Source organism: Phallusia mammillata, chromosome 6, assembly GCF_965637545.1.
Source record: "Phallusia mammillata chromosome 6, kaPhaMamm4.hap1.1, whole genome shotgun sequence".
Taxonomy (NCBI): Eukaryota; Metazoa; Chordata; class Ascidiacea; order Phlebobranchia; family Ascidiidae; genus Phallusia; species Phallusia mammillata.
The window spans coordinates 1,052,538-1,073,579 of NC_137257.1; the positions used below are offsets into that span (position 1 = coordinate 1,052,538).

The window sequence follows — 21,042 nt, forward strand, 5'->3', positions numbered from 1 at the left end:
CCAGGCTGTGGTGGTTTTGGTCATTCGTGATGTTGATTTTTTGTCCAATTGCTGTAAAAAAACAACTTTTTAGTAACATTTTTTTGTGGCTGTCTGTTATTAAAAGGAAAAGTACGAAACGAATTTGTTGCTGATTTCAGGAAGGTAAGTTCATGATCTTTAGAAACAGTCAGGTTCAACATTGTTTTGTTTTCACAATAAAACCAAATACAGTTGTCTGACGCAACTGGCCAGTTTTGAAGCGGACTTTGAGGGCATCATCTAACACCAAACCTCAAAAAGCTAGTAAGTTATATATATAGCTAGGGTTGCCATTGACTTGAAACCAAAAATAAGGACAACCGAAAAATTAAATTTTTATGCGAAATAAAACAAAGGTTTTTGAACAAATCTTTGCATTTATACGAGCCGTGACATATCATATGGAATATTTTGGCAGAAACAATCTGTTTCAGTCACTCCTTGTTCGTAGAAAACACTTCGTGCATCTCGCAACAGCTCAGGTCTAAGTTTACTTTCGCTTGTACCAGGGATTTGACTCGTAATTGTTGAAAATAAGACAAAAGAAGACTCAAGTCAAAAACAAGGACATTTCTTATAAAAAAGGACAATGAACTTTTCTAAGACATTGCCCTTCAAAATAAGGACAAATCTTAGAAATAAGGACGGTATGGCAACCCTGTATGTAGCGGATACGTTTATATCAAGCGTTCAACAACCGCTGCTGTCATCACCATGTTTTTTTAACAAAAGCTGCCTGTTACGCATCAGTGTTCACGTTAAGCACTTGACATTTCATGTCGTTGTATCCAGTGGTGGGCTTCAGTCGGTTCTATAGAACCGTTTCACGAAATTTTATGAGATCAGCGAACTGCTTAGCATTACTGGTTACTGTCAATGGACTTTTTTGTAACAGAACCGGCTGAAAAATACGACTTTTGTGATAGAACCGACTGACAAAAACCCGGCTGAATCCCACCACTGGCTGTAACGTTTCTATTTAAATAAAATACAGAAAATGCCTATTAATAGGTAAAATATAGCCTATAAACTTATATCTTTAAAAAACGGTGGATGACTCCAGACATGTTAAAGTTTTCATATACGTTATAACGTGAGGAGAAACATTTATCTACCATTTTCGAGTTACCTTTTTTGAAAATAAAGGCTCATTGAATATGTTTGTGAGACGTGTTTAAACAATGGAGAATGATTCAACTTTCTATTTGTATTTATTTTTTAGATGAAAAACATAATTGGTTAAAAATAAGAATTTGATTGCAAAACGACTCATGTGACGTCATGGGCAGTAGAAATCGTAGTCAAAGTGACGTCATCCCATGGAGCAAAGTGGTAAGTGAAGTCATTTGTTGTTTGTAGCACTGAATTGTGTGCATGCGAAATCAAACATCCCTACTGGTTAACCGATCGTACCGAGCGCTGTTGATTACTACACAATTAGGTTGAAAGAAATAATTAGTTAAAACCCAATTTTACATGCGCATTTTTGTGATAAAAATTAGTGTCATTTTTAAATTGTGTATCTTACGTTTTTTTCTACGCGTCAAGCAATCGGCCAGGTGCCACGCGCCATGCTTCAGTCGTAATCTATTACCACATTATAAATCATAGTACGCCAGGCCTATTAAAGGCGTAATCCTGAATCATCTCAAGGACTCCCATTGGCAAGGCGTCATCTAGAAAAATCTAGCCTGCGGTGGGATTCAAACCCACGACAGGAGTCTTTCCGGGACTCGCGTTTTACCAACTGAGCTACAGGCTCAGTGAAGAATCTGCGAGAGAGTCGAATCACACGCACCGTTGCCTGCCTTGTATGCTGCATATGCCAGCCTCGTGGTAGCAGGGGATCGCCAGTTCGACCGTATCAGCTATAAGATGAACATATTCATATTGGGATCAGCCCTGAAGCGTCGATGTAGACCAGCGATCACAGCATACTTATGGATAAATCATAGTACGCCAAGCCTATCAAAGGCGTCATACCGAATCAGCCGGTCTCCCAAGAATTCCTATATGACAAGGCATGTTGTGGAAAAATCTAGCCTGCAGTGGGATTCGAACCCACGACACGAGCCGTTCCTAGACTAGCACAGATTCAGTCTGTCGTGATCGCTGGTCTGCAAAGACGCTTCAAGGGCTGATCCCAGTTGTGAATTTATGTTTTTGTCTCTTTTCAAGGAGTTCGAACCCAGGATGCTTCCGGGGACGAATCCCTATCAAAGTTTTTGGCGTCTGTATATGGTCTGACCATTCGGCCGAGTTCCTGTCCCATGAACTTATGTCCATTACAAAAATTATCACATTATATTTACCTTCCTTAGGTGGAGAAACTTCACAAGAACAAATCAAGCTCGAAACCACTCAAGATCCGAGTGTCAGCCATTAACGAGCTCGCTGATCGTGAGGATTTCGACTTCCGTGTCGGGGATGAACTTTATGTTTACGATGCGAAAACTAAAGCAGCCCGGCTCAGCTTGTCCGAGAAGAAAAATCCCGGTAAGTTGAAAGCAGATTGGGTTAAAATATTGCAAACGCTTTAAAATATTTTATGTTCGATTATTCCAGAACAGGTTTAAATGAAATTCGTTCATTGCTATGATGTCCCTTAATGGTTCCTGTCGTGGGTTCTAATCCCACCGCAGGCTATAGGTATTTTAACTATGACTTGTCATGTGTTTTAATGCTTTTGAATACCGGTGCCACTGAACGTATAAAAGCTTTCAGTTTGTTTCGGAATTCAGCGTTAATTACTGTCAATTTTATACATTTCTGTCAGCCATAGACAAGGGGTCGTAAAAATTTAATGAACGTCCAAAGATCACGAGCGTAAAATGGTTGAAAACCATTGGGTTCTTGCTATCTGGGCCGTTTGCAATTCTGCCGTTCTTTTCTAAAAATTAACAATTGTAACTGAAAAACAACAGATGGCACAACTGCCAGTCCTTGAACAAAAACAACAAACAACTATCCTGTTGTCCAGAGATGAGTAGCTAAAAAGAAAGTAACGCGTTTAGTTTCATAATGCAAGAGAATTCGCAACATATGGCACTTTAATATCTGTAACCTCAGTTTCATCCAAAACACCATAGAGGGAAATTTTTTTCAGGTTAAATCTATAACTCAAAAGTCGTATTTATATTAAACAATGTGTCATCAATTCAGACTGAATGAGCCAAACAGAATTAGGTAACACAGCGTCCACGTAGCAAAGAGTCAATACACCTCTCGGAACAATGGTTTTGGTTTGCATGTAAACGACCACAACAGATTGGTTTCGCCGAAACACGTCAAGTGCTTCGGTTTACAAAATTTACATTTGACGAATAAAATTCCATATTTCAATACGACCCGAACCAATTGGACCTTCACAAACCATTTACTGATAATTCAGTCGAGTTATGACAGAAACTCAACCGCTCTCTACCAAATATAACTGACTCAAGTAAAATCATTAGCGCCAACCAGTGTCCTGGGTTCGAACCCCGTAAAAATATTTCCTTACGTAAGAAGAATTAACACGACTTGCGCGGAATCTCAGCCAAACCCGACTTAATTTAAGCGAGAACCTTAAACAAAATTCCCAACTGTTGTTGTTGATTCAAATTAATAACAACAGTTGGTAAACTGAAAGTTACTGAACTGATTTAAAAACAAAACTGCTAGAGTTTCAACGAACGCACTGATGATGACAGCAGTGATTGTTGAAATGTCTGCATGATGTGTTCTATATACGCAAGTAGTCTGCAGTTATGTTTATGAATCAATTTCTTTTTCAAGTCCGTGTATAGTGTTCCTGATTCAACTTTAACAACTCAACTTGAATCAAGTGATAAAACCTTTAAAAAACACGAAACAGTCTCTGACGAAATTAATGCTACTGAAAACTACGGCATAGGACGAAACCAGTTGTGGGATTCACCCGGTTCTATAGAACCGTCTCACGAAATTTTATGAGATCAGAGAACCGGTTAGCATTACTGGTTACTGTCAATGGACTTTTTGTAACAGAACCGGCTGAAAAATATAACTTTTGTGATAGAACTGGCTGAAAAAAAATTTAATCCCACCTCTGGACGAAACGGTTCTAATGTGACTTTGTCCATTAGGTGATGAAGAGATAATAACGGTTCCTCTCCACCTGGAAAGTCGCTTCAAAGTTCTTCCCCACTTCGATCAATCCAGGGTTTTCAACTCAATTGCTGACGTGCTCGACATCTACCCAGCAATCGATGACGTCATATACCCTCTGACGTCATTCAATATCGACGGAATTCCGATTCAGGATTGGGACAGATTGCAAGTCCTGACCAAGGTACTGCTGGGTTCGAGAGCTGCTCATTAAATCTGGCTTAGCTTGATTGGTAAAATAGGTTGATGAAAGCTGATCATGAATTTATTTGATGAAAGATTTTTGTTGTTATTTTCGATTTTTACAAACTATATGTAAAAATTTATAGTATATTCCTTCGCAAAAGTTTCAAAAATTCCTTTCTTGGTAGAATTTTCTCCCCGGTTAGGAACCACTGACCTACAAAGTGTTGCGTCATTTTTTACTTTTATTGTTCTGCTTCCTGTTTGTAAAGCATTGCACAGGAGACCAGTGGCGGCTCGTGCCTAAAATTGCTGGGGGTACTGCTCCAATTTTTAGCCTTTATTGAACAAATATAAGTTGGCAATATATAGAAAAGCCACATTTCTAGTTTTCTAGTCATTGTTTTGAGTAGAAAAACAAGTAATACAAATCTTAAGCTCCGCAGCACCCTAGCACGAGCCGCCCCTGCAGGAGACTTTCAACACAGTTGACTCTCAAATCTTTCAGGTTCACGATCCAAACGGTGTCGAATCATTGGAAATTAAAACAGAACGACACGGAACCAAAATCCTTCTCCCTTCGAACCTGGACACCAAATTCATCCAAATGCAAGCAGGTAAACTCTTTACTTCTAATTAAATCAATAACACAGTTTCCTATCTTCAGTCTCATCCTTGTAAAAAGGTCAAATGCAAGCAGGTGTAAAACTGACCAAATGTCAAAATGTAAACAATTTAATTTTAAGTATGTTTTCCAACAAAACGTTCTTTAAACTAGAAAAAAAACGAATCATAGCTTAGCTCTCGTGCCATGTTAAAAAAATCGGACTGAATTTGCGCCTGAAAAGTGTTTGGGACTTGACGACAAATCTAGACAGACCAACTTAAATCTAATTGGTCAACTGTTTGTGAAATGTTTTTTTTAATCTTGCAGACCCACTTTTCCCGATGGCAGAACCGTTAAGTTTGCGAAAATACTCGATGAAGGAACTCGTCCAATACTGGAACCCACAAATGGAAAAACTAAAGTGAGAGAAAGTAACAATTCTTGCAAACAAACTAGTAGGAGATATTGTCAGTTGATCTATAAACAAGAAACTTAACAATACATGTCAGTGATCTGAAACCTCTTAATTAAACAACATTGGTAATTTATGTAAAACAACACAAGTGGTTCAGTTTGTTCAAAATGCCACAAAAACCTTTGCTTGAATTAGGAATTTGAACGTTCAGTTATGACTTACGTCAAACCAAGTCTCAGCAACAACCTTGCTTGAATTGACCTTGAAACAAACAACAACAAAAAAATAAATTTCGGTTTGCTGCTTCATGCCTGGCATCAATGCAATCGCGTGTTTCACTTTCGGGTGCGACCTGAAGGTCATGAATAAAATGTTTTGGAATTCACCTGCACCAGTTGCTGCGTGGTGAAATGAGCAAAGGTTGCAGTTGCCTTGCAACACCTTATACTAACAAATTCTGCCTCACAGATATGTTAAGTGGACTGTGGCACCCTCAGAGCAAATAGCATGCAACGTGTTGTGTTGTTTGCGTCGCGAAACAGAAACTAAACGTGCCTGATTTGTTTTAACAATGAAACGAACATAAAAAATTTACGAGCTTTGACTAGAATACAACGCTTAGGTTTTTTTGTTTAGCTTTAATTCATATTGTGTTTGAGTACTATTGACCGAGTGAAACTACTCGACCTGAATAGGACAAAAAACGTCAGTGCGCGAAATACATTCGCCAGAAGAGCTATTTTAGGTTTATTAGATGGGAAATTTATTGGTCCAATGTCACAACAAATAAAATAGGCAATATATTTAGATTCTTTCAACAACGAAAGCATGGTTAGTAACGTTGACACAATAGGTACGAAGCTAAGTGGCCGCACGAACAACTAACACGCAATGCATAGAACGCGCGTAAAGAGGCCACATTTTAAAGTTATATGCTAATAGTTTACGGGACACTTGATTCGATAACCAATGGTTTTTTTCGGTGTCCTTGCTGTTTTTATTAAACTGTTCATCAATGACAATTGGATATAGTGACAATGCAAATAAAAATTTGACTTGACTTGACTATATTAGCTCGATGTTAATAGAAAAAAGTCTCTATCTGTCTTATAGTAATTTTTTTCGAACCATTTGCTTGCATTGTAATGTATATGTTTCAACCGTCGTTCTTGCACCATCGGCGTAATAAAGTCAAGTGCAGTAAAATATGTTTGCAACAGCTCTGTAAATAAGCTGTTGCTGCCAGGCACAATGTATTAACAAATACTGCTCTTCCAGCTGTTTTTAGTTCTTATCATCAAATTATCCTCGAAGTCGTCTCTTATAGGACGTCGAGACGTCGGTTGTTTATAATGAAACTGCTGGAAGAGCAATACTCTGTTATACATTAAGCCTGGCAGCAACAGCTTATATATTGGTACCGATGCTTTTGCTGCTTTATTAAAACTATGTGTTTTATGGTACGTCATTATCCTAATGAAGGCGTCTTGTATAGGACGTCGAAGGGTCGGTTGTTTTAACAAAACTACTGGAAGAGCAATTTTTGTTCTTATAATTCTCTGTAAGTTTTAGGAACACTAATCACGGACTTGAAAAGTATTTTAATCATGAATTACTACCAAAGTACTGGTGTATATAGAATACTTCATGCAGACGTTTTAACGGGTTTCAACCTGCACTGATGATGACAACAGAGACTGTTGAAACGTCTACAGCAGGGGTGTCCAAAGTGCGGCCCGCGGCGGCATTTTAAGTGGCCCGCAGCTGTTTTTATGGGTCCCCTTCCCTGAAGGGGACACATATTGATTTTACTCGAATTGTTTTGTTTTTTTTTCTTTTTTTTCTTTGTTTTTCTTCCTTTTTTTTTCTTCCCAAAGTTTGTCCGACTCGTTTTTCCATCAAATGTTTGATGGATTTGGCTGAAATTTACACAGATGGTAGATATAGTTATGTAGATGTGCATCCCACTTTGTTTTTGTTGATAACCCCAGTATTTACCCCGCTAGCCCCCTAAAATAGGTATTTTTTCCCGTAAGTTTGTCCGACTCGTTTTTCCATCAAATGTTTGATGGATTGGGCTGAAATTTACACATATGGTAGATATAGTTATGTAGATGTGCATCCCACTTTGTTTTTGTTGATAACCCCAGTATTTACCCCGCTCGCCCCCTAAAATGGGTGTTTTTACCCAAAGTTTGTCCGACTCGTTTTTCCATCAAATGTTTGATGGATTTGGCTGAAATTTACACAGATGGTAGATATATTCATGTAGATGTGCATCCCACTTTGTTTTTGTTGATAACCCCAGTATTTACCCCGCTAGCCCCCTAAAATGGGTGAGTTTTTAAACAGTTTCAGAATTGGCTAAAATTTGGATTTCTTGTATAGTATGCCATTTATAGGTGTCGATTGTTGTGTTCAACCCTGTAGTCCTAACATTTACCCCACAAGCCCCTAAAGTGTAAAACGTATTTGTATGTTACTGGGCACCACAAACGAAAGATTTCTTTGGAGCAATAGTGTTACAAGGGCAACCAGTTGTATGTTGCTCGTTGGTGGGTTGCTTGGTGGTCGTTTTTGCGCCATGGCAGTTAGGGGCTTGTTAACAGCCCTATGACGTCAGAAACAGTAACGGTTGTTTCTCAAAACACCTCTAGTGGTCAAAATTTTAAACATTGGCGGATTGGGCTGAAATTTTGCAGTACTATTGATTGAGTCATTGTGGTTTTTATATATTTTTTAGTTTGTGTGTCGAACCCAATTAGTTGCCCTACTAGCCCCCTAAAATGGGTCAGTTTTTTAAAACGTTAAATAGGACATACTTCAAACAATATCTGGGGTGAATCTAATTTTATAGTTTGTATTCTACATAGTATTATTATTTAAGCCCAGTGCCGATCACTGTGTTTTACCTTACAACACCCGACTTTCTCATGGTTATCTCTTGAATTGCATTATTTTCAACTTTACATGTGTGGGGACCCATGAGTTTTTGCCTGCAGAAACGACTTAAAGTTATAAAAGACGATGGCTAATATGGGACCCAATACAAAATAAGCATAGGAAATATATTCATGTTTTAAAATAGGTTATAGTGTATATATGCAAGGGCAATATGTGCTAAGCCACCCTTCTAGTTTCAAATTGTGTTGCGTATGGCCCGCCACCGTCCGGATTAGGTGTTTAGGATTTGGCAACTTGCGACTTCACGCAAAAGCCTTGCATGGAACTTTATTTCCCGGTAAAAGAGAAGTGTACATCGTTCTGACGCAACAAAATTCCACAATTTCTTAAATCATGTATATTTGTGTTCTAATTCTAAAAACACGTTGGCCCGCGAGCGTCTTCACTTGGTAAAAATTGGCCCCCATTAAAAAAAGTTTGGACACCCCTGGTCTACAGAATGTATTCTGCATACACCAGTTATTTGGCAGTTATGTTTATGATTAAACTGTAGGTGTTAGTTTTGATAAAAGCTTAAACTTTCTTTATGACTTTCAGAATTCGTCTTATTTGCAAAGAAGACAAAGTTACGTCACCGTCTGCAGCCTCCACCACTCCAATGGGAAAATTGAAAGGCTTTTTCGGCAAGGGAGGGCGCGCCAGCACTGTTACGTAAGTAGCTTTCCATTTAAGTTTAACTTAAACGATAATGTTTGCAGTCCATATTGCAAGGCAGAGTTGTAAACGGGCCTGTAATTGGAGCCCGAACCCGGCCCGAAAGTACAAGCCCGAAACCCGACCCGGAAACGTTTTTGAGAAGCCCGCTTAGGCCCGAAAGTTTGAATGATAGCCCTATACTTTAAGCCTCAAAAAAGACCAAGACAAGAAACGAAACAGACAACTGGTCTCGAACGCGTTTTAGGGCTGTTTGACATTAGGTCATGACAAGCAACCGGCTACTTTGCTAGTAAAATGTAAAATACTGACACAAAGTGTAAAGTCAGACCCGAATCAAGCCCGTATTTTTTTTGAAAAAAAAACAAGCCCAAACCCGGGCGGTTCCAAGGACTCAATTCAAGATACAATGGTTGAGGCTTGACATTTCCTAATATATTGTTCCACAACCAGCAGGCTACCAAGCCTTAGTGCTGTGTTTGATGTGCTTTGTTGTGGCAGTAATAATTAAAGTACAGCAGAAACACTTGTAGTACAGAAACTAAACATATAGCACCCCATTTATACTCTAATAAGATACTAATGCTGCCGTCAAGGCAAAACATAAACCTACATATTTCAAAATCCTAAGAAAGATAGACTTAATGTGTTTTATGAACTTAATTAATATATTATAATGTGGTTATCATCCACTAAACAACGAATTGAGAGATTTTAGTTTAATGAACATGTACTGCAAGATTTCGTTGCTTATGCGGTATTGATTTTTTGTATATTTTTTAAAATAGAGATGAACCAAGAAGGGTTGACGATCATTGGATGATCCCGACCGCGTGGCGTGATCGTGTGATCGAGATGGAACCCGTGAAAACAATTCACGCCATGAAATGTTCGTTGCCGGGATCAGAGCTGACGATATCAGGAAGTTTCAAGATGGATGTAAGTGTTCAAAAAACTAAACTAGACAAAAAATCTTTTGATGTATGGGAACATACAAGAGGTCGAGATGGGATTCGAACCCACAAACAAAAATCGTAAACACATTAAAAGCTGTAGCGTTTTAAGCAAAACCAATACCGTCCTCTAAAAAACTTTCCAAGCATCGGAAATAACAGGATTATCAACAATCACCTAAAATAAACTTATAAATGAGAAAAATGCGCCAAAACAAAACGATTTAATCAATGCAAAATAGTCGGTTACTCTTCTGTTAATTTGCTCGCCTTGTTACCACAGGCAGTATTGAAAGCAAGCCAATACGGTAACACAATTGTTGACAAAACGGCTAACTACGAAACGTCTCAATGCAGTAGCGTCACAAGCATATCTTCAAATTAGAATAAATCCCTGGATATTCTTTGTATTATCTTGTGACTCTTAAAATGTTTTTGTTGCCGAACCTTTAACTGTTGTTTGTATCTGTGTGGCTTGTTACAATTAAGTTTAAAATTACGAGACGATATCGAAAAATACCAGTTCTTTACGTCAGTAGTTCTCAAACTGTGCGTCGCGACGCCCTGGTGCGTCGCTTCAACTTTCCAAGGGCGTCGCAGAATAGTTTCGTTTCGTGGCTTTTTGTTGTTGTATCAATAAACACAACTTTAATAATAAGTTTCTATATTTACTTTTATTTGCTGGTGCGTTGCAAGTCCAGAAAAACTTGTCCAGGGGCATAAAAAAAGTTTGAGAACCACTGCTTTACGGTAATGAAATCATTCTACTTTTATCACTGCCCACAGGTGACAATGTTGGATTTCGATGAGTCCGACGAACAGATGTTTAAAGTGGGCAAAGGTCGGCCTCGTACCAGCGTTTCATCAGAGGGATCAGCCGGAAAACTACAGGAACTCAACCTTGAGTCGATGATGCATCCTTCCAAGTCCAGCTACGCACTCACTGCTTGCGTCACAAGCGGCGCAACCGCGTCACTGTCACAAAAACAGGTGGGTCACGTGGTCTTTATGCAGGGGGGTTACTTAAGGTCACAAGCCAGGGGTTCGGTATACCTCAGGGATTGGGAACCAATGGCTCGCGAGCCAGATGTGGTTATTTTGATGATTGCGTATGGCTCTCGGACAAATCTTAGTTTGTATTTCGTAACACAACAAGGAATAAATGATTTTCCTGATAAGAATTTAAAGCGTTGAAAGGACCTTTACGTAAGTTTATGTTTTAATCTACGGGGCATTTTTGTGTTGGACCTAAACATGTGTGTGTCGAGACCTAAATAGTTTGTATCGACAAAAAAGTGTGACGTGCGCGTATCGGTTTGTCTAAATGTGCCTTGTCACACAGCAGAAATACATTTAGTTTTATTGGAAGTAAACAAAATATTTTATAAAATATGATTTAAATACCGCTTATTATCTTGCACGTCGCTCTGCTCATGGTTTATGTTCGTTTTCTTGTCATAGAATCCCATACGACATGGCAACACGATAGCGGTGCACAGGGCAAGGAGGGTCCGAAAACTTCTACTTACATCACCAGAAATGCAGCATTACTTGGTGACACCCAACTACAGTGGCGTGTTTACCACGTAAGTATCATGAACAGTTGTTTGGCAAGTAGTCGTTTAGTGCAGCTGGTAACGAGACATTGGCGGTATAGGCTAGCGTAGCCACAGTACGGCTCCATTGTTGTTGGGAGTAACAAAAGCCATGTCTTACCACATCTTGTTGGTGCCCCAACTGGGCATAACCAAGAGAGGAACTCCTTCCGCAATGGCCAAGCTAACTGCTTGGAAACCAAAGTTGTATACCATACCAGTCAACTATTCAGTTTGGACTAGATTTGATTTGATCACTAGAATCAAACTAAAGGAAAATTATATAGTTGGTAAATAAGGTTTGTGGAGCCATTCTAGAAAAATTCAGCAGTAACTGTTTGTCCAGCCGACAATTAAACAGCAACAAACAAAATTGTAAATTAGTAATCACTATTTGGGACGCTACAAATGCTTTGATCGAGTTCAAAGGTTAAACTAGCATCAGTGTTGAGTTGGGTGGGTCAAAAGTTAATTATTATCAAACCGGCTCATGCCGTCACTTGCAACTGGGAGGGCTGTACATTCAAGTTTTGATTTTCAGTTTATGAATTTATTATGATTTCTCGTTTATGCAAAAGATCACAAAATGTTCTACACTATGAGGCAACTTATGTAAGTGAAACATAGTATCCTAACTTTTAGCTTGATAATGAGTCTCCGGTTGAAACTGTTCTGCAGAAAACTGCTGGACCCTTGAAGTATACACTACTGGACGTTTTATCTCATGTCCAACGTTTTTTACCCAACAAATACTAAACTCTGGGTGCCACGTTTGGGTTTTAACAAGCCTCTTCCATTTCCAAGTGGGAAAAACTCTTACATCTTATTTAGGTGTCTCCTAGCAACCATTTGTTGTGTGCATGAACTTTAGGATTATTCCCAGCTTGAAATCTCTCTTCTAAACAAATGCAGTATATATGACACAATACGCGTTTTGGTGTATGTACCTAGAGCAAGGCGACCTGAATTGCAGACGAAGAGCTATTTTAAGCTTATATTTATGTGTGTTGGTACATCCTCATAAACACATGCAATCTGATTTCACTGCTTTCTGTGGTGTTGTCCATCAATATAAATTACTTTATCAATATACCAGTTGCCACCAAACTTTACAATGGCTTGATTTACTGATAGAATCCCGTTCGTCTACGACCGCGTCGGAGATATTTCAGCGACCGGCGAAGCAAAATACGTCACGAAATTGACGTCATACCCACGTGAGCAGGTCCTCAGTCCATGCAGGGAAGGAGAAATTGTTCAGTTCATCAAAAAGGCAAATGTGACCCAAGTAAATGGGACGACAGTACAGGTTGGTTTGTTAAAAATACTTTTGAGAATATATATGCATTTTCTTGCCAGTATGCAGGTCGCATTGTAGTTTTGTTGCTTTTCTCATTTAGCAAAAATGTTACAGACTACTACAAGTGTAAATACAAAACCATTGCTATAGAATATTCAGTCACATTATTCTAGTTTATAGTCATGTCCCATATTCGCAGTACGTTTATTCAATATAATATGGTCTATTGATATATTCAGTATGGGAGACGTGTTGCTCTTTTCCAGTTTGGTCGCATACGAAAATCCTTTATATTGCTTGGGTTATCGTTGTTTGACTATAAGACCTCTGTGAAACTTGTGGTTGGCCGAATGCAGGTTTTAACTTTTCAATTTCTTCCAGGTGACCCACTGCATGGTTTCGGCTTCTCCAAATCTGCCACCTCACGCTGTCACCTACCCTGATTACTTGCAAGGAAAGTTTGAACCGATCGACCAATCAGAGACAAAGGAACTACGAGCACGTGACTTGTTTACTCACACGTTACCGTGTCACGTGCGCCTCCAAGCGGGCGATGAAGGACTCGGTTTTGATCCATTATGTGGCCGTAAATCGTTTATCGTTCAAGAAGTTATTTCAGGTATTGTCATAAAACTAGAAGTAAGATTTTTTAAGGATAAAAAAGGGGGAAATTCGTTCATTGATTAAATCAGAATTGCAAAAAACTAAGTTATTTTGCCCAAGTACAACTTAAGACGTTCCACAGACATGTTGGTTGTTTCAACTATCAGTGTAAAATACGTGAAATGTTGAAAAAAAATCGGATTTTGTTTTTTGGCCCTTTTTACATTTGTTGGTACCCCTTGAGTGTTTTATGTGATTTTAGGTGCTGCCCTTGGCCTCATACAAAAATGCTTTGTATAGTAAAATCGTACAGGGATTGAAAAAACAGTGTTCATTTGTACTAGATGTTCCCCTGCCAAACAAATTGTAGCTTGGCTTGATTTCCACTTTGCACAACACTTTATTCTATCCTGATAATTTTAAATTTTTTTAGAAATCACAGCCATCGTGGGATCAGCTCGCGTGGAGCCTGGAACCAAGAACCAATTAATTGAGGTTCCAACTTGTAGAGGAAGTCTTACTATTGCTCCGGCTGAAGCAGGGAACGTTCCCATCGCCGCCAGCTTCAATGGGCTCGAAAAACTTCCAACCGTTGAAATTGTAAGTTGGTTGCAAGCGTGTGTGTTGATTAAGTAGTTTGCATGAGTATATTTTGGTATGAGTACATATTAGAAGTAGGTTTGGATAGGATTAGGTTTTATGTAAGTTTGTTTGTATGAGTAGATTCTGCTGTGAGTAGTTGTATATTTGGTGTGAGTAGCTTCCACGAGTAGTTTTTTTGTATCTAATTAGTTTATATGAGTAGATTTTGGTGTTAGTAGTTCGAAAGGATTTTGGTGCAAGTATAGTCTGTACGAGTAGGTTGTATTGTACGTAATTTGCATGAGCATGTTTCGATGTGAGTTATTCGTATGAGTGGGTTGGTTATGAGTAATTAATGCGAGTTCAGTCAGCCCGAAGTAGTTTGAGAGTAAATTCAGCTACTTTGGTGTTTCATGGTTTGAATGTGAAGATGGTGCGATTGGTATACGTGATACAGAATTGTAACAATCCCCTAAGTTTCTTAACTCAGGCGGATAAACTTGGGCCATTTCATATTTAAAAAAAAAACTTTGTATGAGCGATCTATGACTACGACAGCATTAAAAGTGGAAGTGGAAAATACAAAGCCACCCTCTAATAAATACAACTTATTTTCCCGTTTGTGGCTAAAGTCTGTGTATATCAGCAGAAACGTACCATCTCAAGTTCTTGTTGTTAATTCTTATTCATAATGTTGCACTTATGCACATTTGAAACATATTATTTACTATTTGCGCCAACACACAGAGTAATCATTAACTGCTTATGTAGATTACACACGGAGATGTAGAGAGCTTGCGAAAAGCCAACAAAATGTCCACACCAACAGCAAAGAAAAAGAACGGGGACGGTAAGACCAACGAGGAGCCGCAGTACATTCGAGCTGAGAACGTGGCACAGGATTTTCAGAGCAAGACGGCAGCCACATTTAAACTGGGGCGACCGCCCTTGCCTCGAGAAAAACCACGGACTCAGACGGAACCGCCGACAAGTCCCTTCGCCGCGAAACCGTGCGAAGTTATATTCGAAAAGAAAGACGATGAAGGTAACAAAACTGAGACTGAAAAAGATTTTTCTTTCTCATCAACCACCAAAGCTTTACCAAGTAACCACCACAGCTAAAATTAAATGACATTATTTTTTTCGACCAAAATTTGCAGGCATTAAGAACTTTATGTTTCCTCATGCCAATGTTTTAACCAGTTAGCTACCAAACATTTCCATAAGCTAATCAATAGCATAGTTATGATTCGCCCTGTTTAGTTCGTGGTTAAGAAACTAGTTAGTTGTGTTCAATAGCAAGATTGTCACTGAAGTGACAGTGCAGCTGCAGTGCATTTTGTCATTATTCACCAATTGTGCCCTTTACTCTTGTGAGCTCCATACCGTTTAAACGTTGCGCAGCTATTTCCAGCTTGGTGGTTGTTTTAGTGCTATTGTGTCGCTACGTTTTCTTTCACCGAGCGAAACAAACTAGTCTCACGTGTATGATGAAACAAGTCGCCATTGTTTTCACCAGACATGTATAACAACATATAAAAATCTTTCCATATTGATGAAAGTTTTTTAGTTTTAAATGTTTACTTGTCAACATAGAAAAACGTTAAACACTCCCCAACGCCATGCAGTAGGCTACACCCAGTAGTGAACGAGTTTTTACCATGCTTGTGTTTTGCAGACTATGAAATACCGCCAAATTCGCCGAATTTGAACGATCCAATCACTGAGGAGACTGAAGAAACATACACGAAAATGGTAAAATAATAATATACATTTTGTCACAGCCGGTTTGTGTGTTTGCAAAGGTAATGTTTTATATCTTTTGTGTTGTATGTATTGTAGAAAAATACTAAGCGTTTCGTCCACCAGTTTGCATATTTAACAAATTTGCCGTTCAACTGGTGTCATGTTAAACAAAATACTAGTTGTTCTTCAAGAACTTGTAATTTTGCTAGTTCTTGTAAACCTACAAACTCATAAAAAGCGATTTTTTTGTTTAGCATCACTCCAACGCCAAGTCTATAAAGAATTAATTGTATTTAAACTTTTACTTGCAGGACATGAGCCCTGTGTCATACTCCCAAGTCACTCCGAAGTCGAGAAGGCAACTGAAGCACCAACCATTCCCTGTCGCCCAAAACAGTTAAGAAACTTAAATTGCATTTTTTAGAATCGAAATTTGCCTTCATTTACAAATGGGTAAAAATATAAAGTTTGGGTACTGAACTTGACCAGCTGCAAGGTCTTTTACCAAAACCAGTTTAAACTTTACTAATGGTAAAAGAATGCTTTTTTATGTTCAGCCTAAAGTGCAAATATGTGTAATAGGGAAACCGTTGCAAAACAGTAAAAAATCCTGAAAATATGGTTTCTTCCACCATGTTTGCATGTTGAGTTTTGTTTTGTATCCAACTTGGGTAAACTTATAACAATAAAAGTCCCAACAACTATAAACTAGTACGCTGTATAAATTTACAACAATTAGACGTAAAACTTTTCTAGATACAAAACAGTAGTTTACATTTGCCAATCTCAATTACGCTCCTGGCATGAGTTCAAATCCCACCGCAGGCTAGGATTTTATAATGTTTAATTCTGTACGTCATATAACTCCTATAGGCTTGGCATGTTGTTACTTTTTTACAAACTTTTGTTTAAAGATCCTGGTAGTATTGATGAAGAGCCGGAAGCAGATTTTGGTGAAAATTTTGAAAAGATAAAAACGGATGAAAATGACAAAAACGACGGTTACGTGTTCGTCCAACCGGAAACAAATTTCGTCGAAGAGCCTGATTACTTGCGGATGGACGGGAAAACCCCTGTTCCGAAACCACGAACGTCGTTGGACAAAGGTACCGGACAACCGTTGTATGACACGCCCAGACCGGGCGGTCCGAAAAAGAATGTTATTAAGGTAAAAAACAAAACAACAAAACCCGAGTAATTCGATGCCCCCCAAAAACTTACAGATCAACAGTCGCCAAAAAAATATATAGGCTACTAGAAATACAAGAAAGCATAAACTTACTACTTGGCCTTTTTATATGGATTGTGTAGATAAAAGATTAACTTTAAAGTAAGAGATTGTTTTGTCACAAATTATAATCTTTCAGTCGACATAAATCATCAAATCATCACAATTAAGTCAGGCTCGTTTTTTGAAAAAAAATCAAATCTTTGATTACCCGACATTTATGTACAGCAGGGGGTCGAAAAAATAGACAATTTAAACAAAAGACGCCAAATGCGACGGTTATACATGAAAAACAGTAAAGGGAATGAAATCCAAGTCATTATCCACAAATTGTGCCCTTAACTGTTTTGCACTCCATTATGTCTTAACGTTGCGCAGCTATTTCCGGCTTGGTGATTGTTTTAGTGCAATTGTGTCGCTATGTGATCTTTCACCAAGCGAAATAAACTCAAGTCAAATCAGTTGTGACTTTGCTGATTTTGTTATGACCCTTGGCACAAGGTTGTCGAACCCTGATATTACGACATGGGTTCGAATCCCACAGTGGTAATCACAAAAACAATTCAAGCTAGTCAAACTTGTAAACAATAAACAATAGTTGCAGGAGGCCACATCGGACGATGATGACGACTACGTGAAACCCAACGACTTCCCGTACAAAGTCAACAATGAGGAAATCCCCGCAAAACCTCCCGCGGTTCCCGTGATCCCGCGAAAACCTTCCGCTGTTCCCGCAATCCCGCGAAAACCAACCGTGTACAGGAACGAGTCACGTGATGAGTCGGACTGCTAGCAGCGTTCAAGGCACGAGAAACGATTGCTGAGCATTTGCAGAGTACAAGAACTTGTTCAAAGCGGACGCTAAGCCATTTTTTTAAATAAAAGACTAAGAACTGAAACATGCAGACAAGCATTGCATTCTCATGTATCAATCATGGTATGTTTATTGAAGGCAATATAATCAAGCCAGTCTCCCCAACATCCCTATTAGAACATATTCAAATATGCCTGACGGTATAACGCCTTCGAATGCGCCAGGTGGCATAAGGTCTTCAACATAGTTGGCGTGGTGTGATTTTCATATCATGTTTTGTTATAAACGGTACCTGAAAGTCGTGCATTAGACTGGTGTGAAATTAGATTGTTTTTGACAAAAGAAACTTGGTCGCAAAGGTATTACTTCGTCTAGTTACATGCAGGCGAAAGAGTCCAGCCTGCGGTGGCATTCGAACACACGACAGAAGCCCACATAGAACTAATGCTGTGCTAATAAATATCGCATTTAACAAGCAATCAATCTTCTTTATCCAACATATCATAGTGCAAACAATTTGCAAGCAATATGTTTCGTTATTTCTTTACATCTTTGTACCTAAGTCTTTTGAATCTTTATTAAACTTTAAAAAACATTGAATGGTTGTGTTGACCCACTCTTTAATTTCAGTTGCCAAAAAGTCAAGATTTTTACCCTTCGTCTTAGACTGCACTAATAGTTTTTATTGCGACTTACAGAATGTTGACGCGCCCATATATTCCAACTGTTTTTTTTATTAATTGCAAGTTTTGTAATGTTAAAATTATTGCTGATGTAATAGTTCTTTGTTTTAACATGTTGTTTTTGCTCTTATGTTGTATTGAATTAGCAGTATTTCTTAACGGTCGTTTAGTGGATATAATGTTTTTTTAACATAACACGTAACGTTTGCAGCATTAGCAATTTTTACACGTCATACTATAGCTTCTGTTATTTTTTGTGCAATATTTCGTGTTTACCTTCTTCGCGTGACTCTTACTTCATTTAACGAATGGTGCTGATAAAAATCCCTGATTTGCAATTTGATAATTTTAACACATAAAAAAAGAATGATGATTTTTCTGTTGCATTTCGTCGTCTACATTAAAAATTACAACTTAAGTGTAAAAAGCTACATTGAAGTGAGATTAGAAGCTTAAATTCTTTTTTCTGATGTAGAGGCCTCTCCCCGCCTGAACATGTGACGACCGATAAAAGATATTATCATGTCGTCTCCATTGAAACAAACACGTGAATAAGGGGGAAGTTCCCCGTTATGACCCCTTTTATGTTAAGAAAAGGTTGGGATAAGATCAAACTTTCTTTAATCACAAGTCAAGTTAAGTGATTTAGAAATCTAATGCCAAAGTTGTGCAGTAGCATGACGTCACCTCTAGGTCCCTACATTATACAGTAGATGGCGCCACAGAGACAAGTAACGTAAACGTTCACAACACGAATTGTCCGCCAAGGGAATACGCAAGTGAAAGTAAATATTTTGCATAATTTGTGGACATACAAAAACTTGCAAACTTTTATTTACTTTCATACTCTTACGTTGATATAAACTTGTCTAATTGTTTTTAACAGTTTGACGACTTAAATGTAGTTTTGCCATTCTACTTTCCCTGATGTCCATACATTTTGGCTTAAAAAACACAGCAAGAATACGGAGTTTAATTCCAACATGGTGGCTAAGTTTATCAGCTTCGGGCTTATGCGTAACTTAACTTAGTGTTAACCTCCCATTGCGAAAAAAACAACCAAATGTGAAAGCCTATGATTGGTCGTGTGCATAACATTCAGCAACACATCAGAGGTTGCACTTTTCCGAGTTCCAGCTCTTTTGGGGGCGTTAAGACGGCGTATTGTTTTCGAACGTTTGTCGACACCGAACCCAGGCCCCCTTCGTGTGCGGTGGGGCTGAAAAGTGGGGTAATATGGGGCTTTGTAATCAGGCTTCGATTAAACGGGGTGCCAATACGTCGTCACCTACAGAAGAAAAAATACGACAAAAAAGACCAAGCTCTCGTCTATCATGTGAAATCGTCCGTGATGAGGCGATGATATACAACATTCCGTACTATAAAGGAACCTTTTGCGGTCGGCTTAACTATGTGCGGTTTTGCCACGGGGCCGTGAGTTTAAGCACTTGATATAATCCTACTGTTGTAGTAAACAAGCTATTGCTGCCGGGCACCAATGTATAAACGAGTATTGCTCTTCTAGCAGTTTTCATTATAAATAATCGACGTCCCATACAAGACGCCTTTATAAGGATAATGGCATATATTAAAGACAAATTTCACATGCACAATTTTATCATAAAAACTGCTGCAAGAGTAGTACTCGTTTCCACTGCTGTAGTGTTAACATTACCCTCGACAAAGTTAATATTACCTTCAACAATTACCAACTAATTAAGCAAGTTGCTATGATAAATAATGCCAACAGTAGTAGTTCATTATATGGCAAGCATGGATATAACGCTTTTATTTGGCTGAAACAGGCGTCGGGAACCATTTTGGCTGAGAGGGCAAATCAAGTAGGGAGCCAATGGTTTCCGACTATTGGACTAAACAATTCTTAAATAACCTAGGCATTTAATTCGTGCAATGTTAAAGTCAACATGGTTTGAAATCAACGTTGCCTATTTACTTATTTAACAATTTGTGATGTAGAACGTTTTACCAACAAACGCTTGCGGTCGAAATGTCGGCGTCGATGTTATTTTCAAAAATTTCAAAACAGCAAATTCCACGATTTAGTATAAAGGATTTATTTAAACCTATGCATAGTATGAAATATCTTGTTAATCGGGTCATAAAGGATCTACTTTTGTCACACGATGAAAAATAATTTACTAATGTAATAACCAATTTTAAACAAAATCATTATGAAACACGAAGTTATGTTCTATTCTACATCGACCTAATTGCGTTTTCCCGAACAACAAGAAGCTTCTGGTAACTTTGATCTTTTGTGTAAAATATTTGTCAATAATCAAATAGATTTGAACCTTTAAAACAGTTACTAGATCGACCCAACTGATTCCGCTAAGGCGTATTTAAATTTTGAATTTCAGTTTGCCAAACCCTGATTAAACCTTTTTAGATTTGTATGGTCACGACTAGCAAGCAACTTGCTCGGATCGGGACCAAAAAATACAATAAAATTGTGTTCGAAAATAGACCGAACATTTGGAGTTATTTAATTTAAATTATCTTGTTGCAAGTATTTGGACAAACTGTTTGTTACTTGCAAAAGACA

At 38.4% G+C, this 21,042-nt stretch overlaps 2 protein-coding genes across 4 annotated transcripts in view; both read left to right on the plus strand.

Annotated features, from left to right (window-relative positions):
* Positions 1 to 21,042, plus strand: part of LOC145232978 (phosphatidylglycerophosphatase and protein-tyrosine phosphatase 1-like) — a 103,109-nt gene that overhangs the window by 1,715 nt on the left and 80,352 nt on the right. The window lies entirely within an intron of this gene.
* On the plus strand, positions 1,251 to 18,881 carry LOC145234596 (uncharacterized). Of its 3 annotated transcripts, none has more exons than XM_080099303.1 (17): positions 1,251 to 1,353; positions 2,343 to 2,517; positions 4,128 to 4,333; positions 4,841 to 4,949; positions 5,267 to 5,360; positions 8,856 to 8,969; positions 9,761 to 9,911; positions 10,712 to 10,915; positions 11,387 to 11,511; positions 12,655 to 12,829; positions 13,202 to 13,439; positions 13,857 to 14,023; positions 14,777 to 15,050; positions 15,684 to 15,760; positions 16,063 to 16,147; positions 16,666 to 16,919; positions 17,578 to 18,881. In XM_080099303.1, exons 1-17 carry the CDS (start codon positions 1,303 to 1,305, stop codon positions 17,770 to 17,772), a joined length of 2,694 nt encoding a protein of 897 aa, XP_079955429.1. In that variant the 5' UTR covers positions 1,251 to 1,302; the 3' UTR covers positions 17,773 to 18,881. The 3 variants fall into 3 exon arrangements, with proteins under 3 accessions (XP_079955429.1, XP_079955430.1, XP_079955431.1); XM_080099304.1 differs by having other exon boundaries at positions 17,584 to 18,881; XM_080099305.1 differs by having other exon boundaries at positions 16,666 to 16,857; positions 17,584 to 17,673.

Coding starts and splice junctions, on each gene's coding strand:
- LOC145234596 (XM_080099303.1), top strand. CDS start 1,303: ATGGGCAGTAGAAATCGTAGTCAAAGTGACGTCATCCCATGGAGCAAA. Junction 5,361..8,855: donor CCACAAATGGAAAAACTAAA/GTGAGAGAAAGT, acceptor TATGACTTTCAG/AATTCGTCTTATTTGCAAAG. Junction 16,920..17,577: donor CGAAAAAGAATGTTATTAAG/GTAAAAAACAAA, acceptor AATAAACAATAG/TTGCAGGAGGCCACATCGGA.